This window comes from Diabrotica undecimpunctata, chromosome 2 (assembly GCF_040954645.1).
Source record: "Diabrotica undecimpunctata isolate CICGRU chromosome 2, icDiaUnde3, whole genome shotgun sequence".
NCBI lineage: Eukaryota > Metazoa > Arthropoda > Insecta > Coleoptera > Chrysomelidae > Diabrotica > Diabrotica undecimpunctata.
The window spans coordinates 47812601-47839492 of NC_092804.1; the positions used below are offsets into that span (position 1 = coordinate 47812601).

Below are 26892 nucleotides of genomic sequence, written 5' to 3' on the forward strand. Positions count from 1 at the left end.
TTTTAATATGTTATGTAACAGGGGTGAAAATAAAAGAGAAAATATAGTATAATTTTTAATTGAAAATATTGCATGCAAAAGAAACTTTTTATTTATTCTAATAAATATTTCATTCTGCCTTTAAATTTTTCGAAAATGCTTTTTAGTTTTCTCAGGATTTGAAAAAAAATGGATACATTTAAAACACATTGAACATTTTGACAGGCGACATTTTGCGCCTTTTCCCTTTAATACCTCACGATTACAACTACTATTACTTACCTTATATAATTACGATTAGAAAACTATTCAAATTCAAAATAAATAGGTAGGATAAACTTCGGAATCCGAGTCGAGTCGTCTTGAGGGTTAATAATTAGCGGTTGTGTCTCTACGGTCGCATCAATTATGTTATCAAGATCCCACATTTTTTGTTCTTCTTCTATTACATGTCTTACTGCATCTTTTCAGTTTTGTTTTGTAATATGTTGTAAAGACTCGTATAACAATTCACGTACAGCTTGTATTTTATATGACGTATTTTTTTTAGCCACATAACTTTTCATTTGTGCCCAAATGAGTTCAATTGGATTTATTTTGCAGTGGTAGGGTGGAAGTCTAAAGACTGCGATGTTTCGCCTTTCCGCCATTTTGTCAACTACGTATTTCTTGAACTTAGATTTGTGTTGCCGGGCAATTTTTAAAAGTTCTGCTTTTACCATTCCATCTTCGTAAGGCAGATACTTATTCCGCAGCCAGTCAAGAATATCCTGTTTCTTCCACGCATTCGTTGGAAGTCTTTCTACTAGTCGTGAATGCTAACGTGCATTATCTAATGTGTTCAATCATCTGCTCAAAATACTCTTCGAAAACATCAGCTGTCATCTCCTCGTGATAGTCTTTTGTGCTTTTGGACTGAAATTCCAACAAACCATGCTTAACAAATCCTTTTTCACTGCCAATGTGAGAAATTATTAATTTACTGCCTTTACCAGAAGGTGGGGAGATACCAGTAGACCAACCTTCCATAAAGGCTTGCCTGGAGCTTAATATATTTTTATCTGACCAAATTTTTTTTAGAGTATCCTGAGTTTACCCACGTTTCATCCTGGTAGAAGATGGGCCTTCCTTCAGCCCGGAATTTTCGTATGGATCTTAGCTAATTCCTTCTCCAACATATTATCTTCTCCCGGTCAATCAAAAGTGATTTTCGGTCTAATTTCTCCCACCGGAAATTTAATTCTTTTAAAACTTGCCACAATTTAGTTCGTCCGATATAAGGCAAATCCGGGTTGTCTCTAACTTCTTGTAAAATTTTGTTTAGGTTTGGTATTTCTTTTTTGAAAAAAAAATCCATGAATTTTCCTTCGAATTTCATTTTGGCAATCTCATCAATTTCAATAGGCTTTTTCCCTCTCTTTAAGTGTTCGTTTGTGTTTGGGTTAGCTATACCGTGTTTTTTTCTTTCTGATAAGAACCTATATATAGTTGACTCTCCTACGCCAGTCATGTTGGCTCAACTTTTGACTATGTTGCGAACAGTGTTTGTGGGATTCTGAGAAACCAGAGCATCGTGAACATTCAGGACAATAGTCTTCTCTCTTGGTGAATAGACAGACTTACTGACTGAACGCAACAGTACCGGTGTAAAACTTGATGATGAAGCCATCACAAACAATCCAACAAAACGAGCACGAGCGAAAGGTACGTATATGTTCGTAGGTATATGGAATAAAAAATCACTCAAGCACTGCATATAATTCGCAAAAGAAATATTCGAGACGCTAATTACACCGTAGACGCGGAAACACCAACGAGCCGTAAATTACATGCGCTCAAAAACGTACTAAACAAAAAAATTGTTTTCGTTCGTAATACCTTCACCCTTTCAAGTTAAGTTTCGAATAGAATTATATTATAAAAAATCTGGGGAATTCCATCCTAATTATCTTGCAACGAATAGTACCTTCGGATATGAATTCCAGGTTTTCTAGTAAAGTGATTAAACGCGAAGATTAGTATTGAAATATCCAAAGAGATAAGGTATTCTTATTTACAAAATTGTTAATGGTTAAATTCTTATTTTCATTAATATAATATAATAACCAACATTAGTCGTGAAAGTTTTAATTGTTTTTTTGCTAAATATATTAGTATTAAAATATTATCAATATTTTATATAACAGTATTAAAATATTATATTATTATTTAATGAATAAACACCTTAGGAACGCCTATGATTTACGACCGTTTTATGAGTTTGAGGCACATTTCGTGCTCTCAACAATTTGTGAACGAAGAATAGAATACAAAAAACCGGAATATCTATGTTTCGTGATCCCTAAGAAGGCATTTGACAGGGTAAAATTAAAGCACATTATCCACTTATTGTACACAAGAGACATCGAACGTATTTACCAAAAAACAACACAATAAAAGTAAAAATAGAACAAGAACTCACTGACTCAGTTGAAGATGGCATTGGTATAAGGCATGGGATTTTCTGAGTCCTCTATCATTCAACCTGATCATGGATCAAATAATAAAAAAAGTAAGAACTAAAAAAAGATACCAGATGGGAGAAGTCCAACTTAAAATAAACTGCTATGCAAACGACGCAATATTACTCTCTCAAAGTAAAGATGGTTTACAACGTATCCTGCACCAATTTAATATAACCACTAAAAATTTCAAATATCTAGGCATAACACTAGTAGCTACGAAAAGCTCGAAACAGAAGTGAAAGATCAAGTGAATAGAGCAAACAGAGCCGCCGGTTACCTGAATGAAACAATATGGAGAAATAAAAATATACATATAACAAAAAAAGAAACAGCCGAGATGGACAGAGCAACACTTAGAAAAAATGATGGTAAAATACTATGGAACAGAGCTCGAAGTACAGATATACGATGTAGATGCAAGATGGAGAACATCGAGGAATGACTAAGAAATAGAAGAGTAAAATGAAACGATCACATAAGCCGAATGACAACCACTAGAGTAGCAAAGATGGCAAGAGACGCTTCATCAATAGGAAGACGATCAGTAGGAAGAAATTGAAAAATAGAGAGAGTTATGTCTACATAAAAAAAGAAGAAGAAGAAGAATAATTGATGATAAGAAGACTCAAAAGATGAATGAATATTATAGACATTATAAAAAGGATTTGTATCGACATATCAATGTAATAGACAAACTGAGAGAAAGAAATCAGCTGTTTTAATGCAAAAGAGAAAGAATTGGCGACAGAACTGAAGAACTGAAATAAGCAGTTATAAGAAATATAAGAAATTTCGAGAAAGAAGAAGATACTATTCAATACGTATTTACGTATTGTATTGTCTAATGACAATTTATATAATTTTCTTTATTTATTATTAATTGATTTTTGATCACATTTAAATGATGCGGATTTAAATTTTTTATCGTTAAAACTTTTGCCACTTCTAGAACATTGCCTGCTAGGCTTTATCGTACATACACTAATTGTTTGCAAGAAAAAATAGTCTACTTACCACTTTGATTGTCCATAAGGTCATGATAACTATCAATTATATTCCTAATAATTTGAGCCATAACTATATCTGTAACAAAAACACAACACTTAGTAATTGTAAAAGCGTGAGGATATTCGTCGTGTCTATATACTTAATTAACCGCATACGACCAGTCGACACATTAGATATGTATAAACGACTTCTATGTGTTGGAGTATTTATTATTTTTTAATCATCTACCAAATGAGTGAAGACATTAAGATGTCGTATTCGTGTTTGGTGGTATTTCTAATTGATAGGGTAATTCCCAGAAGCCCAAGTTCGGATATATTGACGTCTGTTAATTTTCTTATTCTAACTAATAGGTACCTATATGCTATGAGACTGTTCGTGACAGCTCATACTATTTAGCAAAATAGATCAAAAAGCGCTTTGAGTTTTCCAAAGTAATTTTTAGTATTTACGCAGTATTTTGGTAACAATGAATGAATTGAAAACAACTTTATGGTTTTATAAATTATTAAGAATGTCTAATTTTATACTAAGAATTCATTACGATTTTATATTTAAAAAACTCGTGGTTTGATAAGGAACCTCCTTCGCCAAATAATGCGCTGCAATGTGAAAAACATTAGTTCTAGAAAGTCTAAGGTATGCATGTCAAATTTTGGCACGATGCAGTCATTAGTAGATTTTGGACAGCTGCATAAAGTTGAAATGTTTGGAAACATGACGCATATGGAGAAAAATTATTTTCAATTTCTCATTAAAAATTATTATTTGAGAAACGGCGATGGAAACAAAAGAAAAGCTGTATAAATATTATGGGAATAATATAAGAAATTCCATGCAATGGTTTTAGCTGATCGTAAATTGAAGGTGCGTGAATTGTCAGAGGCTACAAAAATTAGTAAAGTGGCACTAGTCATATTTTAAACGAAGTTTTGAATATGAAAACAATACCCTGCCTTTGGGTACCACGTTTGCGGACCATTAACCAAAAACATGATCGTATGACCACTTCTCAGCAGTGTTTAGACGGTATGGACTTTACAGCTAAGGAACGAAGCTGGTAAAAGTGCTCTAAAGCAGCTAAGAGTCACTTAAGACAGTTTAGGAACAGTGTTTTTTAAACTTGGAAAAGCGTGCTGTTAATGCACTATCTTAAAAAAGGTGAAACCTTCAACAGCCAATATGATTGTGTATTATTGGATAAATAAAAGCAGTGACTCGATGGGAACTGGTGTCCTACACAGAAGAAAAAATAGTTGTTTTTTCGGCTCACAAGAGCGTTATGACAATGGTAAACATTCAGAAGTTGGGCTTCAAATTGTTTTCCCATCCGGTTTGATCTCATGATTTAGCCTCTTCTGATTAGTATCTGACCTAAAGCGATGACTCGAAAGAAGATAATTGACGAAACAACTGCTTATTTTGCAGAGCTTTCAGATTCGTATTATTCAGAAGACATAAAGAAGTTGGAAAATCGCTGGAATCGTTGTGTAGATCTAAAAGGAGACTATATCAAATAAAATTAAATCATTTTCTGAAAAAAGATGTTTTGAATTTCAAAGGACAGTGCTGATCAGACCACCTAGTATATTATTAATATATATTTAAATCAATATTTTTAATTTAAAGTGCAACTTGATGTGGTTTGTATATGAGTATAACGTTTTTTTAACAAGAAAATTTATATGTATTAGGCAGTGTATGCATGAAGTTATGTTGTAGGATTGTTTATTTCAGGAAATAGATACCTAGGTTAAACGACATAAAAATATTTAACCACATTTAACCACCTCAGTAAACATAGGTAAGAAATATTGTGTATTTACAGCAATTTTATGGATAGACAATCTTGTGCGACAACTTTTAGTAATGTTTTATTATGTATGTTGAAAATAAACACTGTATTTGAAAAGTGTACTACTACTCGATAGACCTTCGGATTTCAATACGAAGTTGGATCATGATTTTATCCCTTCATGCCTTGTAGTGAACTGAAAATGTCATATGAGGTAAGCAAAAAAAATGAAGAGTTTAAGCAGGGTGTGTTTTTCTAAAAATCGAATTTTCTTAGTTTTCCGCAACTTTTCAAAGGCGAAATTTTTCGTTTTCACGACTCGTTGTTATCCCTTTTTTTGTAGGTTTCTTGTGGTGAGAAATAAAAAAAATTAAGGGGTATGAAGGAGAAAATCACGGACATTGACTTAAAACCATTACATGTTTGAGTCATAATAAACACCCTAAGGGCATCAGTAGCCCTTATACTAAAATTTTTAAAAATAGAATCAATACTCCTCTATGGATTCGTAAAATGGCATAAGGGAGAAATTTTTTTAACAAAAGAAAATTTTTATTCCAAAAGAAAATTCAATTTTTAGAAAAAGTTCCCCAGGAAACCTTAGAATTTTCAAATATTTTACTCTCCTTGATTTCATCTTTTAGTATTCTCAAAGGTATAAGGGATAAAATCGTGGATGAACTTCGTCGGAAATCCGAGCGTCTACGACTGGAATTTTTTTTTCTAATATATTAAATAGGGTCTTTAAGTTTAGGGTTTGTTGGTATATCATGACATATAAAAAATTTAGTATATATAAGTATGTCTGAATATAAATCGAACCATTGATTTAACTTTTTATAAACTTAATTTGTCGTAACTCTGTGATGTAATGATCGTTTTGGAGTGTAATTCTCCTTATCACAACGGATTTGTTTGAAAATTTGGATTTAGGTTTACTTTTAGATTCGAGCCCAGGGTTGCTTTTACTTGGGGGCCAACGTCACCCCTTCGGGGATAAAAAACATACGTCCAAAATAAGTTTAAAATAGATAAATCGACTAATTAAAAGTTAATACTTTTTTAGTAATTTGCGAGTGAAAATGTTCATTTTTCAAAATTAAAACCACGTTTTTAGCCAATTTTTTCCAAATAAATTAAAACTAAATACTTATTTTGTCGAAAAAAATATTAGCAAAAATGTAGCTTATATAAAAACAAAAAAAAATTGTGTACTTATGAAGTCTGTAGACCCAGCAAAAGCAGAGTAACGTAGCTTATTTGTCAAATTCCAAATCGAATATTTCAACGTGAAATAACCAAAAAATTAACCACTTTTCGGGGAAAACTCACCAAAACTTTTTGAAAGTATTTAAAAAAAGCTTTATTTTTATTTTTTTTTAATTTCTTCGTATCCAAACGAGTTACGCTCAAAATAATTTGCCCAAAAAAAAGTGACCAAATTTGGTCCATTTTTTTGGTAAAAACATCGTGAAAATCACTCCCTAATTAGCACCCGAAATGAAATTAATCGTTGCCGCTTCACGATTTACTTTATTTATGTATTGTTTATATGATCTGTAAGTTAAATAGGTTCAAAGTGTTTTTTTGTGAAAAAATTTGGTTTTAAATTGAAATTTTTTTTTAATTGTTATTTAAATTTCTCTTAATAGAATCATCACTTCGATACAGCATTCATTGGAAGATTCTTAAAATTTTATATATCTTTCGTATATTTTGTATATAAATATGCATAAGAAAATATAATAAATATATAAATATTGATATTCCTGCACTTGCTCGTTGACTTTGATCTTTTCGCTTTCATTTCCGTTTTTCTTTGTTTCCGAAAAAGGATTATGTTTATTATTCTGCACAAATTTAATTTTTTTTTAACTTATAAGAAAGCTATCTTCTGGACTAAAAATTAGTTACCTCATTATTTTACGAAAAGGATTTCAATCAGTTCAAATGTTCAGACAACAAAAAAAAATAGACAAAAGCCATGAAGAACACGGTTTAAAATTACCCAGAAAAATTGAAAATAATGATAAGAGGGAATATTTTTTATGACTTAATAAACGGCTTTACTTCGAAAAAAACTTGACTGGAAATGAGCAGCTATTTCCTTTTTAGCTCATTGTCTATTTTTTTAGTATATTGCAAATAAACCTGATAAATTTGGCATACAATTTTGACTCTTGGTGGACCTTGACAGCAAATACCTTTGTAATGAATTTCCGTATTTAGGAAAGGATAACGAATGCAAAACTCAGTCACTACCAGAACACGTTATTCTAAAACTGCTTCAGACAGTTGAAAACAAAAAAGAAATATCACTACCGACAACTTTTTTACATCTTTGCCATTGGTAAAAAGTTAAAAGACCAAAATACTGGTATCATTGGTACTGTACGGCGTTCAAGAACAGATTCATTCTTTATGCAAAACGATTGGAACCCCTTGTTATGAGTCGTTTAGTTTGAAGGCGGGCAACGACACAACCCTTACTGTCTACTAAGAAAGGCCGAAACAAATGTAATGATCCAGAGTACTATGGATTCACAAGTTGAAATTGGCAAATATGCTAAAAAACTCCTTGAAACGATTGCTTTTTATAACGCAGCAAAATTTGGTGTTGATACAATCGATCAAATGACCGCAAATATACAGTGGGAGCTGGTAGCCGAAGGTAGCCTGTGCATGTGTTCTACAACGTGTTGGATTTGGCAGCAATTAATTCGTGGATTGTATATAAAGAAATAACAAAAAAAAATATCGCGCCACGATTTTATTCTACAAACTATTGGCGAACTTCGAGCAGAATATGTGAAACAGAAAGCGAATTCCAGTAGTGTTCAAATTTCCCAAGCTCCTGAACATTTTACGGTAGATGAAAGTGTTGTAAATAATAGAAGGAAGCAGTGTTACATAAATATTAATTGTAAAAAAAATCGAACATGTGAATCATGTAATATTTGTAGAAAATAAGTGTGTGGCAAATATACTAAGCAATTATTTGTGCAAAATGTCAGAATTAATTATACAAAAAGCGTGTAAAAGCCAAATGGAATAAATTCATTATTTAGGTTATTGTACATATTTATAAAAAATCCCGAAACAGGTCAAATTTAAATTATAACTTGACATTCTTTAACGTGAAAATGCAACCCTTACCTTCAACCCCCTTAGAATGACAGGTACAACCCCCAATTTTTAAAATAGGAAGTATAGGCTTGTGATATATCGTTTGAAAGGTCTTTTCATTCTCCCTTCAAAAATGTTGTCGCTTTCAAGTTTATTAAGATTAATTAAGATAAAATAAATTAAAATCATGTGGTTACAGAAATTCGCTACAATACAATCAAAAACTAAAATGTAATGCAAAACGTAATAAAATGTAGAACACGAAAAAGAACTATGAATGTTAATGAAGTAGATGTTCAAAATGTTCACCGCGAACGTATTGGCAACATCCTAATCTCAAATAAAACTGTCTTCTAACATTATTTAACATAACAGGCGTGATCGACCTAATCGCAAGCGTTATTCGTTCTTTTAAGTCATTTAAATCAGAAGGTTTAGTTTTGTACACATGGCTCTTCACATATCCCCATAAAAAGAAATCTAATAATGTAAGATCAGGTGATCGCGCTGGCCATTCAATCGATCCTCGCCTCCCTATTCACCAATTGGGAAATATTGTATCGAGGTACTGCCGGACATTAAGTTGGTAATGTGATGGTGCTCCATCCTGCTGAAACCATATCGTATTCGCTGGAACTTGAGGGTTTCCTGGATCAGGATATAAAATTGCCAACGTTGGAATGACATCATTTTGAAGTAGTGCCAAATAATTGTTGCCATTCAAGTTGCCCTCAATGAAAAAGGGACCAATGATATTGTTTCCTACAATCCCTGCCCAAATATTAACCTTTTGAGGGTATTGAGTGTGTTCTTCTCTCATCCAGTGAGGATTTTCCGTGGCCCAGTAGCGGCAATTTTGCCGATTAACATGACCGTTAAGTGAAAAAGTACACTCATCAGAAAACATAACGTCTTCTAATTGGATAATATTGTTATCCAGCATGTCCATCATTTGCACACAAAAAAAGTTCTCCTATCAAAATCGTCTTCCATGAGCTCCTGAGTAGGTATCATCTTATAGGGATGAAATTTATTTTCTTTTAATATGTTTACTATCGATGTATGGCTAGCATTGAATGTAGTGGATGCCTGTCTACTCGATGTATGTGGATTTTCCTTAAACTCAAGCAACACATCTAATTTGAGTTCATCACTCAGTGCATTGGCAGCTGCTTTTTTTATCTGCCTTACATGACCAAACTCGCGAAACTGCTTTTCTATTTTACTTATTGTTCCTTGGGATATAGGCGGTAAATTAGGAAATTTCTCATGAAATAGGCGAGTTACTTCCTGTTGTGTTCGGCTGTTATCTCCGTAACCAATCATTTGTAAAACTGTTATTTTATGCATTTCCGTTAATCTAACCATTTTTCAGAATTGAATTGAACGAACTTTTTACTTAAATTAAAATACTGACAACTTAAAATAAAACAATTTACTAATGCGTGTTAAAATAACGTTGCTACGGAAACTCTTTAAAGTTTTTTAATGGTTACCATCTAAAAACCACATTGCTATGGTTTTTGTTCACTTTCTCATTATCAAGACCTAAACGGGAAATAAGTTTTGAATATATTTTAGCGAATTTCGGTAACCACATGATTTTAATTTATTTTATCTTAATTAATTTTAATAAACTTAAGAGCGACAACATTTTTGAATGGAGAATGAAAAGACCTTTCAAACGATATATCACAAGCCTATACTTCCTATTTTAAAAATTGGGGGTTGTACCTGTCATTCTAAGGGGGTTGAAGGTAGGGGTTGCATTTTTACGTTAAAGAATGTCAAGTTATAATTTAAATTTGACGTGTTTCGGGATTTTTTATAAATATGTACAGTAACCTAAATAATGAATTTATTCTATTTGGCTTTTACACACTGTATACATTACGCCTTTCTTTAATTTAGATATTTAATTATAGGTATTATAATTGTTATACGATTAGTAAAATATGGTTATTTTTTTATAATAGTTTGCATTTAACTTAAATTAAAGTAAGGAACAACTGCTTTTTAAGTCCTATCGTCAAAATGACGGCTGCAGGACTTCTATGTATGCGCCAAGCGCTGGCCCTTGTAGTGTTAAATATAGTAAATAGTTTTTCACTTTCTTGAAACAAAAATTAATCGAATTGCCAAAAGGTCTGATTGTTGTATTTTAGCGTCAAACCTTATTTATTGTTATTGGGATAAAAATGGGCTACCTAAACACGAGTAGCGTCGCGTTTTAAAAATACTGGCATATGAATAAATTATCTAGTACCATGTGTTGTATTTCAAATTTTTTTAGTGGACGTTCATAAAGTCCTATTGTCACCAGGGCCTAGTTTAAGATAAAAAATAACTTCAAAAATTATGTTTAATTATTAACTAAAAAAGATAAAATTTTATTAACAAACATTTTCTCCAATACTAAATATTTTACCACTCATCACCTCACATATTAGTTAAAATACTACAACGCTACAACTTAAAAATTGTTGATTCATTGTGATTCATAACGAAACAAAAATTATTTTTTTTCAATGGTTTACTTCCTTGTATACATAGGACTTTCGATAACGATAAAATGAAAAGAACTTAAACACACTTTATCTGCAACAAAGCACCGTTAAAGAACTTTACACATATATCTAACTTATAATTGATTCTTAAACATTTGAAATTTATCTAAGGTCGTCAAAGTAATAAACACTTTTATCTAATAGCTATTTAATGTGAATTTCTTTTCTACATAGGCACTATTTCTACTCGTATTGTACATAGATAAAATATAATCGTTAAAACAGTTAAAAATAACTGTGATGAATTGAATATTAAATATTTATAGTGTGGTTCTTAATGGTTGACAGCCCTCATTATATTATTCAAAAAGCGAATTATCTCTTACATCCATATAATTTTACAAGTCATTACTAAAATTCTAATTACAGATGGCAGTATTTTCTGACATACTTCCCTCATGAGCTCATGTTAATACTTATAAGGTTCAGATTCTGTGTAAAAGGCGACGGGTTTCGTCTATCCTCTCTCGGTCTTCACTCCAAGATTTTTTTGGTCCACCTATTATCCTTCATTCTAACGACGTGCTCTGCCCACCTCCATTTAACTTTGGCTATGTGTTTTATAATGTCTTCTACACCACTTTTTCTACGGATTTCTTCGTTTCTTACCCTATCTCGCAACGTTATGCCTAACAATAATCTTTCCATTCTACGCTGCGTACTTTTCGTGTAGAAAGTGTACTCTGTCCTTGTTAGGCTAAGTGTCTCTGCGTCATATGTAAGGACAGGCAGGACACACTGATTAAAGGCTCTTCTTTTTAAGCTGATAAGTAAATCACCTTTAAAAATATCACGCAGTCTTCCATATACTGCCCATCCCAGTGTTATTCTTCTTAGCAGCTCAGCAGTTTGATTATCTCTGCTAATTTTTACCGTATGTCCAAGGTATATGTAGCTGTCAACAATTTTAATTTCGACGTCTTCTACCCTGTTGTTCAAGTACAGTAATGAACAGCTTAGGCGACATAGTATCCCCCTGTCGAATACATCTCCTGATATATATCTTATTGGTAGGACCGTGCAGATTTATAGGTTGTAGCATTTCTGTAAATATTTTCTATAATATTGGTGTACCTATGATCAATTGGACACTCTTCCAATGCCTTTAGAAGTGCGGTTAGTTCGATAGTATCAAACGCTTTATGGAAGTCTATAAATGTTAGAACTAGAGGTCTATTGTATTCAATTGATTTTTCAATCAAGACTTTTATGCACTGTAGGTGGTCATTTGTACCGTAGTTTGGGCGAAAACCAGCCTGTTCTCTTAGCTGATATAGCTCAAATTTTGCTTCCAATCGATTGGTTATTATTCTGCTGTACAATTTGTATAAATAGTTAAGTAGAGAAATTGGCCTGTAATTCTCTAGGTTCATGTTGTCACCCTTTTTATGCAGAAGAATTGTAATGGAGTTATTCCAAGCTATAGGAATTTTTTGACTATACAAGCAGAGATTGAAGAGGTCTCGTCTTTTTTTCAGAAGAGAAGTTCCGCCAAGTTTTATAGCTTCTGTAACTATTCCATCATCTCCTGGCGCCTTGTTGTTTTTCATTTTTTTGAGTACATATTGTATCTCATCTTGAGTAATTTCTAGAATGTCCTCAGATCCCTGGTTTTGAACCTTTTTTCTACCGTCTTTTTTTACGTTATTGTTAATTTGGTTTGTGTATAATATAGTGTAGAATTCTTCGACTATTTCAAGTATTTTTTGTCTGTCTGTTGTTACTTCACCCTCTTTATTCCTAAGCTGGAATTTCCTTATAACTATCTAATATTTAATGTATAAGATTTTTTTGATACGCCCCTGGCTATGTATAAAAAACTCCTTGAATTTCTTATTTATATCTGCAACATCCAAGAGAAATTTTACTGCGTAGTTAAATAATTGATGTTACGTTTTAACTTCTGCAATTTCGATAGCCAAGCACTCTTAAGGTTCCATTTCCTATGAAAAGCGTCTTTGAAAAAAATTCCGATTGGCCGGCTGCGAAAACTGGTCGAGAGGGTGAAGAGGCCAGAGAGAGTCGGTACAGAGAGTAAAGTAAAAGTTCGAATTGAAATCTTAAAAGGAAAAGATGCGGCGTGTGTAATCTAAAAAAGCTGGCAAAATTTCTATTGTGGGGAGGTGAATTTAATCCAAGGTAATATGGCAGTTTTGTTGAATTAATCACCGATTTGTTGAACGTGTTGTGTCCAATGTGAAGATTTGTAAAACAGCGTTACAACAATTTAAGAGGTCCACATGATTTCAAGCAAGGACTTGAGAAGCCGAGTTTTGAAGATTGCAGTTTGATATTTCGAGGCCCGAATCCAGTGCCCAACTTTCAAAGAATTGTCTATTGGTTCTCCCTGGTCATTTCAGACCGAATTGCAGCTTGTGGAATGCATTTGTATTATTTTGCAGTGTTTTGGATCCAGTTCCAACCCCAAAAACTTTTAAAGGAAATACATCAACCAGTGTTATCAGTTACTTTGTTAAAAGTAAAAAATTGACATTTTTTATTAATAATTGCTTTCATGACAAGTTAAAAATTGTTATAAATAACATAACTTTTATGGATTGAAAGATATAGATATTTTCAATTTATTAGTAATTTTAAGCTTAAGCAACCGCCATCTAAGCGTTAACCTCCGATGGCGCGCCACGAAATGCTACGTACTCTCTACGCTACTTTACGAAGTTGAAGGGTGGAAGTTAACAGCAGCAACTATAAAGAAGATAGCGGCTCTAGAAATGTGGCTGTATCGACGCATACTGAGAATACCTTGGACAGACAGAGTGACCAACACAGAGGTATTAAGACGAATGGGTAAAGAGGTGGAATGGTTAACAACTGTTAAAAGGAGGAAAGCGTCATACCTGGGCCATGTGTTCCGTAATGATAAGTACAGTCTGCTACAGCTTATCGTGGAAGGCAAGATTGAAGGTAGAAGAGGTTTGGGCAGAAAGAAGAAATCCTGGCTGAGAAACTTGAGAGAATAGTTTCAAATACCAGAAGCTGCGAACATAATACATGCGGCACAAATCAGAGAAACCTATGGTTTGATGGTCGCCAACCTTCGGTAGAAGACGCCACATAAAGAAGAAGAAGTAATTTTAATTCCTAGTGTCTCCAACGTCTAGAGTTTGTTGTAAACCGTTACAAATAGCACCATTGTAAGTTGTGTTTGCATTTTGATATTATTATTTTTATTTGTATTAACTATTTATGGTGAAGTAATAATGAATATAGATATATAGAATAGATAGATATATATAGAAAAAGTAGAGACATATAAATATCTGGGAACCTGGGTTGATGACAAAAATGACCAAAGCAGAGAAATCAAAGTCGGAATTGAAACTGCAAGGCAAGCATTTGTGAAAATGAAGACAATGCTTACCAACAGAGACCTTCAGTTGCATCTCAGATTGAGGGCTCTAAGATGTTACATATTTTCTATCTTACTATACGGAACGGAAGCTTGGACATTGAAGAAACAACACATAAGAAAAATAGAAGCGTTCGAAATGTGGTGTTACAGAAGAATATTAAAAATTCAGTGGGTTCAAAGGATTACCAATGCTGAGGTACTACGACGTCTAAATAAGGAGTTAGAAATTATGAACAGCATAAAAAGAAGAAAACTAGAATATTTGGGTCACATAACCAGAGGAGAAAAATATGAGCTGCTGAGAATTATTATGCAAGGAAGGATCCAAGGAAGAAGAAGCATAGGAAGAAGACGCATCTCCTGGCTGAAAAACCTTAGAGAATGGTTTAACTGTAGTTCACTACAACTTTTCAGAGCAGCAGCTAACAAAGTGACCATAGCCGTTATGATATCCAACCTCCGATAGGAGATGGAACTTTAAGAAGAAGAAGAATAATGAATATGTAATTTTTCTCTCTAAACGAAGTGTAGTATTATTTCCTTTAAAAAGATTCTAACCCTTTTAATATTTTTTTAGGAAAGAAAAACCTTTCTTTCCATCCAGCAGGAAGATTCTTGTAAACGGCGTCCAAATTTAAATAGTTAAGGAACCTTCTTGTGTGTGTTTTGCGCAGGAAATCCATGTAAGTACTTTTCGATTTTCTTCCTTTGTAGTTACCCCTTTCCAGTCCCTCTGTTATTCACTTCCTTACGACCCAGCTCTCCAACCAAACCAAGAGTAGCCGTTAGCAGACGTTTCGGTTTGTTTGCTTACCCTTTTTCCAGCCCAGTAATTTCTGTCCCGATACAACCCCCTATAAGTGATACCCAATGTGGAAGGCAAATATAACCTCTACAATTTTTACAATAGCTTTTTATTCTTTGGTTGGTTTTACTACATTTTTATTTATTATATTGAAATTGTCTTCTTATATCGAAGTTCAATTCTGAGATATTGTGTTGCTGTTTTAAAATTCTATACAATTCTATGTATACCCTCAATTTTTGAACCTTTTTCTCTGTTTCCAATATATTATTTTCTTCTGTGTCCGCTATTTGTAAGAATAATTTTCTTTTAAATAATCTGAGTGGATATTACGGTATGTAAAAACTTTTTTGACTTGTTGGGCGGCATATTTCAATGTAATTTATATAACATCAAGGAAATTTAATAAAATTGTGTCTTCACTTTCTGAGCGTAGCTGAACCAAGTAAATATTCTAAATGTTTGCATATGTCAATGCATTTTATATTTTTGTGGAAGTTCAAAATTTACTTCGAAATTACAACTTTTGCAGTATTTATGATTTAATAAGGTGCACTATAACTACAACTGAAAGTGCTAATTACGAGCATATTAAATTCTGGTGAACTTTTTAACATAAAAAAATATACAAACTAAATATTGACCTATACGTCAATAATAAGTTGTTCCTTTATGATATATAAGGATCGGTGTGCTGCATGTATATAAAAACAAACAAAGGTTAACCTCTTCGACACAACTAAGGAAGGTCAATGTGTAACAGGTTATATGTGAAAAATATGCATGGTTCGATAGATTTTTTTTCATAAATTTTAAATTTTACCAGTCGTAATATACATTTTAAGATAGGTAATGAAAGACATTTGAATTTACTATTATTAGAGAGTGTGAGTCAACAATATGCAAATTTATGTTCTATGTTAATAATTCGATAACAATATTTATGCAACTGAAATATTTCTTTTATGATTATTGATGCACCTTTTCATTGTACGCCCTGCTCATTGTCCCAGGCATGTTTGCATATCTGGGATCTGACGAAGGCTCTGTTTTTGAATGTATGCATTATGCTCATTTTTCCTAACACTTAGTGTTCTTACAGTTTCTCCTAGATAAAAATGCTTGCAGTCACAAGGTATTTTATATATGCAGTTCAACGAACTCTCATGTGTATTGTTGGGTTTGGTTTTGGAAAAAATAGATCTCAGTGTATTGGATATTTTAAATGTTAATGTGATGTTATATTTATTTCCTATTCTTTTTAATTTTTCTGATAAGTCTTTTACACATAGTGTTGTTATCATCGGATACCTTCTTTTGAGCATTTCTAGATAGTTTTCGGATTTTAATGTTTCCTTTCTCCAATCTTGTGAAATAAACAATGAATTTAAAAAAAATATTAAAAGGCCAGAGACACAATTATCTATAATTAACTACAGAAATACAGAAATTTCAGAATTTGATATTAATTCAAGGGTATATCATCCTCAGAATTTCACTCAAAATATGGCTATTTGCCCACAAGATCGAGGCCAAGTAAGCCAACTGTCACATTGGTTGCCACACAGCGCCAATTAACAAACATCTACAGGATAACACCAATAATTTCTTAATTAATAAATTTTTTTTTTGAAAACGATTTTCGAAACGTTACTTAAAACAAATGTAAAATGTAATTCTCATTACAATCAATTATGGTTTAAATCCACATAAAACAATACAAAACAAAACTGCAACATATTAGTATAACAGTAAATGGTTCTGTATAGCTATCAAAAAATGTAACCTAAAATATATATTTGGTAGTTTAATCTTCTTCTTCAAGTGCCATCTCCGAGGCGGAGGTCGGCAATCATCATAGCTATTTGGACTTTTGAGACGGCTGCTCTGAAAAGTTCGTTTGATGTACATCCGTACCACTCTCTCAGGTTGCGCAGCCATGACATTCTACGCCTCCCTATGCTTCTCGTTCCTTGGATCTTTCCCTGCATAATCAGTTGGAGCAAGGTGTATTTCTCTCCACGTATAATATGTCATAGATATCCCAATTTTTTTGTTTTAATTGTATTTAAAATTTTTATTTCTTTATTCATCCTTCTCAGAAACTCTTTGTTTGTGACGTGTTCTGTCCACGATATTTTCAGAATTCTATACACCCACAGCTCGAATGATTCCAGTTTTTTCATTGATGTCGCATTCAAGGTACAAGATTCCATTCCATAAAACAAAGTCGAAAAAATATAGCACTTCGCCAACCTAACTCTTAGTTCCAATTTTAAATCCGTTGTACATAGCACTCTTCTCATTTTGTTGAAATTTGTTCTAGCCTTTTCTATTCTGATTTTGATCTCCTAAATGTTATCATTTGTGGAGTTAATCATTGTTCCCAGATATGCATATTTGTCCACTTGTTCGACGTTGGTTCTGTTTATTAGAAGATTCTCGTTATTTTTTTGAGTTTTCCATATCCTCATAAATTTCATCTTCTTGACGTTCATTGTTAGACCGTACTCTTTTCCATACTCCGCTCTTCTGGTCATCAGTCTCTGAAGATCTTCAATATTTTTGGCTAAGATTACAGTGTCGTCCGCATATCTAAAGTTGTTAATGGGAACTCCATTTACCTATATTTCAGCTGTTTTACCCTCAAGAGCGTTTTTCAGGATTTCTTCGGAGTAGGCATTAAAAAGAATCGGTGACAATACGCATCCCTGTCTCACTTCACGTCTTATTTCAATTTCTTCTGATAGCTGTTCGTTAACACGTACTTTGCTCGCTGTTTATAGTATAAATTTGATATGATCCTGAAGTCGTTGTAGTCAATCTTGTTTGATTTCAGAACATTCATTAATTGTTTATATGGTACTTTATCGAAAGCTTTATTATAGTCAATAAAACATGCGTATATATCTTGATTGACGTCCAGGCATCTTTGTATCAGTATATTAAGTGAAAAAAGAGCTTCACGCGTTCCTAGGTCTTTACGAAAAACAAATTGTGTATTATTAACGCCTATGTCCAGCTTGTGATAAATTTGTTTATATAGTACATAAATTTAAAATAAAATTCTCGCTAAAAACTTCGTTTCGAAAAAGTCCGTTTATTAAAAGTCATGCCTTTTTTTGATCAATTGAAAACAATTATTTGTAAATATATGTATTTTATAATAAATATCTAATGTCTCTCTGTTTTATTCTCCGTGCATGGCGTGTCAAGCACATGGCATGAAATCCGACAAATGCACATTCATATCTTAACCGTACTGCATTCTCAGTGTGACTTTAACTATTAGTCCAGGATATGACTGTTTTCTGTTCAGAATTCTTTTTATATGCATGGATTTGCTTAAAATTTTGACAGTAGGTAGAAAATAGATCAAAATATCAAAATTTACCCTATGACATGTTCTTTTTCTCTGAAGATATTTACCACCCCAAGCTGGGGTGAAAAAAGTTTTAAAAAACCAAGCTAGTTACTAGAATAGTAAATTTTAATACAAAATTCTTCTTTCGAAAAGTCACTCTTTTTGGAGTTATTTGTGACTAAAACTTCACAGATTACACGTCAAAAGAGTAAACGGTTTTTCGGGAAAAACTCTAAAAATTTGGATTTTATCGGAAAAACTATTTAGATATAAAATGAAGATAATAAAATAAAGAGATTCGGTTTTTATTATTATTATAAACTTAATATTAACACAGTTATGTCTGCTTTTATTCATCGAATACCCAAATCCAAACACATCGACATCGACCATGCTGAAGAAGAGTGTTACAACTCAAAATTCTCTGTTTTCGAGATTTATGCAGTAATCAACCGAAAAAGTGGTCTACTTTTCTGAGAAAAATGATAATAACTGTAGTTCAATATTTGTATGCGAGATTGCGACATGCAACGTGGTAACGTCAGCGGTTTTGACAGACACCTGTGAACGAGAGTGTTAAAAATTTACAATTCAGTATTACCGAATGTTTATGTGGAATTATTGCTGCTGGTGAGAAATAACATTATATTTCATTTTAAAACATTTCAAGTGACTGTGCTCTTTCTGGAATAGTGTTATAAGTTGTTATAAAACTATTGAATATCGGGGTAAGTTGAATATTAAGTAGTATTGATTGTGAAAAAAGTTGTACATTTAAATGTGACTTAGCTGTCATAGATTTTGTTAAGAATAAGGTAACACTGTGACTAAGGTAACAGTCTTCTCGAGAGATTTGAATTAAATTGTGGTTTAAGTCTAAATGTGTCTATAATGTATTTGTATTATTTCAGATTAATTTTTAAATGTAACCCTAATCCATATCCAAATATCATGAATTTTAGTTTAAGAGCACGTATGTTTTGCTTAGAAAAAATTAATGTATACTTATTTGGCATTTCGTGTATATATTTAATAAAACATTATTGTTTTAGATTTCTCCGACGAGACTTACAAAATGATACATATGAGAGTAGAGACATAAATAGAAGTAAATCAAGATGAGAAAGAAAGTGTTGGCTGAAAATCAAACTGAGAAAATTGAAAAAAAAAGACCCGAATTATGGTAAAAGAATTAATAAAAAATTTTAAGAAACAAGGGAGAATCTTATATTTCGACTCAAATACAGTAAAAAGAAAATCGTACAATATCAAGAGTAAAAAAAAGGCCACGAAGATTCATTCTACCACCATGTGGTCAAAAATGCAGACTTAAATGCTCTGATAAAATTTCTGCTGAACAACGTGAACATATTTTTTAAAATTTTTATAGGCTTGGAGATTTTGGAAAGCAAAGAGAATATATAGCATCAAATATGACACAAATCAATCCAAAATATAAATATAGTAATATTGCGAATCCAAGAAAACCGAATAATGCATTTACCTTTATAATTTCTGGGCAAAACATAAGGGTTTGCAAAACATATTTTATGACGACTTTAGCAATTAACAATAGAACTATTCAGACTGTACTCAAAAAACAAAGTATTTGTGAATCTGGTAAGATTATTGATGTAGATATAAGGAGGAAAACACGGAAATCATAAAAAGATAGGTACCGAAATACAAGACAGAATAAGGTTACACATAGATTCAATTTCGAGAGTCGAGGCTCATTATTGTAGAGCTAATATTTCACCCGAATTTATAGAAGGTAGAAAAGCATTGTCAGATTTACATAGAGCTTATGTAAAATTATGTCAAGAGGAGTAATTTGAATAGGGAAATTACCAATTTTACAGCAAAATCTTTAAGGAGAAATATAACCTATCTTTTCATGTACCAAAGAAGGATCAGTGCGAGTTGTATTTGGAGTATCGCAATTGTTCAGAAGCCGAGAAAGATAAATTATGACCTTCAAAAAGTTTTGCCGTGTCCTATTGGACATGTAAATTCATTATATTACGTCTCAAAGTTAAATTAGTATATTTAACATTAAAACCATAGAGGGATTCTACTATTTGTGGCACGAGGGAGAAGGTTTGGGAGGTGCGAACGAAATAGGAACATGCTTATTTAAATATATTTTATTTATGCCTATTTCCTAATAAAAGTAATGGAGCATATTTAAACATAATTTTTTACTCTGACAATTGTTGTGGGCAAAACAACAATAAGTATATACTTGCCCTTTATGTATACATGATCAACAAACTAGGAATCAAGTCTATCACCGACAAATTTTTTCGTTAAGGGACATAGCCAAAACGAATGAGACAGCGTAAATGCCAAAATCGAGAATCAGATTACAAAATATAAAAAGTCCAGTCCCATCTTTGTTTCTGATCAATATGCTGTAATAATCAGATAAAAAATGAGCAAAAAATATCAGCTGAACGAACTGTATTTCACAGACATACTTGATTTAAAGAAATTGTCTTCAAATCTGTACATTAATATTTCAAAGCACGTCAAATTTTTCATTCTCCGGGTTATTAAACTGCAAAAATCTGATCCCACTATCTTGTTTTATAAGTACTCGTATGGTGAAGAAAGTTTTATGAAAACCGAAATTATTAATCACCGAAAAAATATTGAATTTAATAATATAATATTAAAACCTTGCTATTGGAAACAAACTAGGGATTTCTGACGCAAAGGAAAAGGGGTTACTAGAGTTAATTAAAAAAAAAAATGTGTTCCGCATTATTACTTAGATTTATTTAAAAACCTCTTTAAAAAATTTTAATCATAGTGTTTAAAATGTCAAAAAAATGATTATTTACACATGCATTTATTACTTTTGTTACTTTTTAATAAAAATAAAATTGTTTTAAGTTGGAATAGGTTTATCATTTTCTACAGAATAAAGATATAAATTCTATAATTTTCTACACTAAGAAATGATTGCTAATAAAAGCAATGTTTTTTTACCGCATCAACTCCTAGGGTTATTAGCGGGGTGTTATATCTTTATTTTAGAAAAGTTACACTTAGTATATTATTAAAATTTACATAACAGTTTTGGAAAATACAAACATTTTATGTTATGTTACAGTTTGTTATAGAGTTTACAATTTTTGATAAAATTTATTGTATTGCTGATGTCTTCTTTTAGAGTTTCTTTCAAATTGTGTTTTATTTTTGCTGTCGATCTTGCTGTTGAGTACACTGGACAGTCTATCATTATATGTTGCACTGAAAATGGTATTTGACAGGTGTGGCAAATCGGCTGAGGGAAAAGCAATGTTTGTTAAACAACTGTTTTATATTATTAAAAAATTATATAAAATCATTAAGAAAACGATAATATTAGTAAATTTATAAGCCCTAAAGTCATAAAATTTTTATATTCAAGGGTTATAACTATTATTTTTTCTAAAACCACTATTTTGTGGAATATTGTACAGTCCAAGGTTTGAAGTGAAAGATAAAAAGGGCCGGACACATAATACGAATGACTGACAACATAATTGCTAAAAAGCTAACGACGACCGAGGAAGACCTATGGAGAAGAAGCAGAGGCCGACCGCGGATTAGGTGGTTAGATCTATATCCGTCTTATCCCATTACCAGATTCAATAGGGTCGGTTAGTTCTTTTTCTACTTTTACTTTTATTGTGTTATTTTGGTAGATATTTTTGATTGTTTTGATTATTCCTAGAGTATCTCACTTGCGTACAGTAAGTAGATAACGTCTTTTAATTTACCCGGTCAAATGCCTTCGTAAGGTCCACGAAACTGATATGCCGGTTTGTTGTATTCTAATGATTTCTCTTGCACTTGCCTCGTTATAAATATATCGTCGGTGCATGATCTTCCCGACCTAAAACTACTAGTGTTATAATTTCATTCAGTTCATTTGTTATCACTTTGGTTGTTAATTTTAGTGTTGTGTTTAATAAATTAATTCCTCTGTAATTTTTCGGGTCCGATTTGTCTTCCTTTTTGAAGAGAGGTATTAGGATGCTTGATTTCCATTCTTGAGGAATTCTGTTTTGTTCTATTATTTTTTGGATTAGTCTTGATAGTTGTTTGGTCAGATCTGGTCCTCCGTACTTTAGGAGTTCGTTTAGGTATTCTGCCCTCTCCTGGTGATTTTCTATTTTTAAATTTACTTAATGCTTCCTTTACCTCTTCCTCCTCAATATTTATTTCTTTGTTTGTTGTCACCTCTGGTGTTGGTGGTTCATTATCGTCACCTCTGAATGTGTTTCGTTTTTATTAGTTCGTTCATCTCTTTTCTTTGTCTTCTGATTATTCTTCATATTTCTTTTTGTGTCCCGTAGAAGTCGTCTTCCATCTGTTTTGAGAAACTTTGCCAGTGTTCCTTTTTTATCTGTCTATTAAATTATTCATTTCATTTCTGATTCGTTTATAGTGGTTGTATGCCTGTTGTGTTTGTTGTGTTCTGTATTGTAAAAAGGCTTTCTTCTTTTCTTCACATTTTGTCTTCACTTTCTCTCTAAACTATGGTGTTTTCTTTTTTGATATGTTATTGTTCGTTACTTTCCTCTCTCCAAGTGATTCTATTGTTGCGTTAATTTTTGAGGTTTTCTAAGCTTTCCTTGATGTTATCGTTTTCTAATATTTCATTCCCAGCGATTTTCTCTGATATTTTTTTCCTGTATAAGTATTCCTTGGATTCCGTATTTAGTCCTTCGACTTTGATTTTTGTTTGTATTGGCGCCACTCTTTTGGGTGGGAATTATTTCAGGATGATTCTTATTTTATTACATAATACTAGGCTATGGTCGCTACCTACATCTGCTGAGTTTAGGCATCTTACGTCGATTATTTTTGATGGATGTATATCTCTGTTGGTTATAACATAATCTATCATAGATCTTTGTCCACGGGTGTTATTAAATATATATTTGTGTTGGTCTTTGTGGTCAAAAAATTAGTTCTCCATTTTCGTTTTTAACATTCTCGTTATGCTTTTGTTTAATACAGGGTATTACTAGTATTTTTTTAAGTACATAATCAATATCCTAATATATTAATGGTCAAATACCTGGTTATTGCTATGACCTGAGAAAATGATATTGCCCTAGACTACTACTAAGGAATAGTCACTTTACAATGATTCATTACACTCTCTTAATAACCAAGAAAGTTTAGCGAAATAACCAATATATCTGATTTTCACAGTATACTTGACACAATAATTTTCATACCTAGTAATACGTCTTGCAGTTGACCAAATTTAAAAATACTGAGCTCTACCGTATGGTTGATGGATTCTTTTTTCGTGTTAATAATAAATAAATACCACATTTTCTCATTATTTCTTTTTAAAAGAAGATTTTAAGTATGTATGTAGTGGTAAAATAAAAAAACTATTTATTTATTAAAGTCAAAAGTGGCACACCTACTGACCAGATGTGTCCATTGTTCGATTTTAACAATGATACTTCTTACTGTTATTGTAATTGCTTAAAATGTCGACTATTATTACCACTTTCCTATTATTTATAACATTCATAAAATTATAATTCTTTGAATCAGCTTACTCAGACTTGTTTTCTATTAAATTAAAAATAATAGAAAAATCTTTTAGTGGTTAAGAATTGCTGTTATATAAAATGATTAATGTTTGCGGTAAAATTGTTTATAAGCTAAGAAGTCTTAAAAATATCTTCTAATCACGCGATGACACAACAAATTAAATGTTTTACTTTAAATATACGTTTGAACGTACTAAAAAAGGGCTATGCTTAACACACATTAAAATTAAAGTGAAATATCAACTTTTTCAAATTAAAATAGTATTTATGGTGTACAACTTAATTAAAAGGATGGTATTTTATGGTCGTTAACATAGTATAGTTGTTAAGTAGTTAAGTTTTGATAAATTCTAGTCAATATATTAAAAACCTAATTACAAAGAAAAAGAAATGTTCGGTCTTTACTTGAGAAGCACTTACATTGTTTGTCTTATATAGCCTTTATTGTTTAATAAAGTTCCTCGTGAATTTAATTTATAGGTTTAAAAAGCCAAAAGAACATAAAGAATAAAGACGTAAGGTCTTATTCGACATAAGCACATATTCAATGTTTTTAGAAATATTTAATACACTTCTGTATAAAAAAATCAGTATGTACTACTTCATATTTGAAAGTTTAATGGTAGTGATATTTTGACATTATGTTAGAACCAATAATATTGAGGAAATTAATTCCGGAACATTATTTCTTGTTTTGTTGTCTCTTAAAACTTGTCAGATTATTTTTCCAAATTTTTATCGTTTTTATCGAATTAATATATATATATATATATATATATATATATATATATATATATGTATCTAAATGTTAATTCGATCAACCTCATTAACACCATCATCATCATTCATCATCACCATCATGATGCATCATGCAGACTCCCATACATAGTCGTTCTTCATTTCTGTCCACGATTGTCTAATATTCTCTATTGTGCCATGTTGTACCGGCTTGTTTGTCTATGTCATAGTCCAATCTTAAATTTGTACTTCTTGGTCTCTTGATGTCTCTTTCATAACACAATGTAATTCTAGTGGACCATCTATTGTCAGTTCTTCTTTATAAATGCCCTACTCACTTAAGTTTAAGGATTTAATTCTGTGGAGTATATCAGTGACCATGGTTCTTTTTCGATCTCTCTTTTTTATATCTAGCATGCATCGCTTCATTGACCTTTAAGTGACTTTGGATTTCGCTCTAGTCTCTTTTTGAAATGCCCAGTTTCACAATCCTTTACCTGACGCTTTCCCGAAAGTTATCTATCAAAGAAGTGAAGTCTTAGCATCGTTATATGTACTATATATATATATATATATATATATATATATATATATATATATATATATACATATATATATATATATAGATATATATATATATATATATATATATATATATATATATATATAAAATTTCATTATAAGTAACACATTAGATGTAACAGATGACGGCGACCAGTAAAGAAATATCTTTAATCAAATTATCCGAGCTGCTGAAGCTCAATGATGAACCACAACATATCTTCTAAGATGTTAACGACGATGGTGATAATATTAAATTTATAAATATAAAAAGTGTATATACACTATCACTATATCACTTTAATTAAACTTTTTTTTTTTTTAAATGGCTTTGGCTTGAAACCTTTAGCCACGTAATTACATATAGATATTAGTATTCATTCATACAGGATTGTACAAAGAGGACACTTTTCACGCTCAGGGATTCATCAGAGCGGCTTTATTGTAACAAACAAGACATAAACCACGGTTAGGTAGGTGGGCAACATATATGGTAAACATACAAAGGAAATATTCACGGATACGATCAATTTTATACTCATACCTTTAATTTAATTTTTGCAAGAAATATCATAATTATTTTAAAGATTTTTATATTGTCTTTACTTAATAGAAGATTTACGTTTAATGGTGTACTTAAACCCTCTTTTATCAATTCTTTTAGCAGCCACGTACTTGTATTACGATGTAGGGGGCAGTTGAAGAATATGTGATTTAAATCAGCTATACTAGTCCCACACTCACATCGGTCTGTTGGGAGAACTCCTATTTTATGTAGATGTTTCGGAAAACATCCATGATTTACTTTTAATCTTAAGACAGTTGACACTGTGTTTCTGCTTAGTGTGACATCTTTGTAAAATTGTTTTACATCTACTGTTGGTTGTAATTTGTATAAATTAGTGCCCCTGCTTTCACCAAACTGAATCCATTGTCTTTCCCATTTAAATTTAATATGTTGTTTGATATAGGCAAGTAGGTCACATGTGTTAAATTCTTCTATCACCATATGTGGGTGCTGTAATGGATTTTTAGCTATAGAATCAGCAATAGTATTGCCAACAATATCTGAGTGTCCCTTAACCCATAGAAATTTAGTACCATATGGATCTGATAGTTTTAGTAACTGTTGAAAAATTTCTAATATGAATATATTGCTATTTATTGTGAATTTAAAGTTTTGCAAGGAGTGTAATACTGACAGTGAATCACTGCATATGACAATTTTGTTCCACTGGTTTTCACAGCACAATTCAAGGGCTTTGTATATAGCACATGCTTCAGCAGAAAAAAAGCTGGATTGATTATTTAAAATAAATGATTTTTTAATCTTCATTTTTGGTACAAAGTAAGCACTGGTTGTACATGTTGGTGATTTTGACCCGTCTGTATAGATCACAATATGATCTGAATAGCCACTTAAGATTTCTTTAAGAGTAGTGTAGCAAAATTCATTTTGGTATTTAGGGATAATAATATTTGTAGCTAGAACACTTGTTAGA

At 31.8% G+C, this 26892-nt stretch overlaps 1 protein-coding gene across 8 annotated transcripts in view; it reads right to left on the reverse strand.

Annotated features, from left to right (window-relative positions):
- Window positions 1-26892, reverse strand: part of LOC140434504 (very long chain fatty acid elongase 7-like) — a 354979-nt gene that overhangs the window by 58119 nt on the left and 269968 nt on the right. For all 8 annotated transcript variants that reach the window (XM_072522821.1, XM_072522819.1, XM_072522820.1 and 5 more), the window contains one exon: window positions 3498-3566. In XM_072522821.1, the coding sequence (XP_072378922.1) occupies window positions 3498-3558 (61 nt within the window). In that variant the 5' untranslated portion in view covers window positions 3559-3566. The remainder of the gene's footprint in view (window positions 1-3497; window positions 3567-26892) is intronic.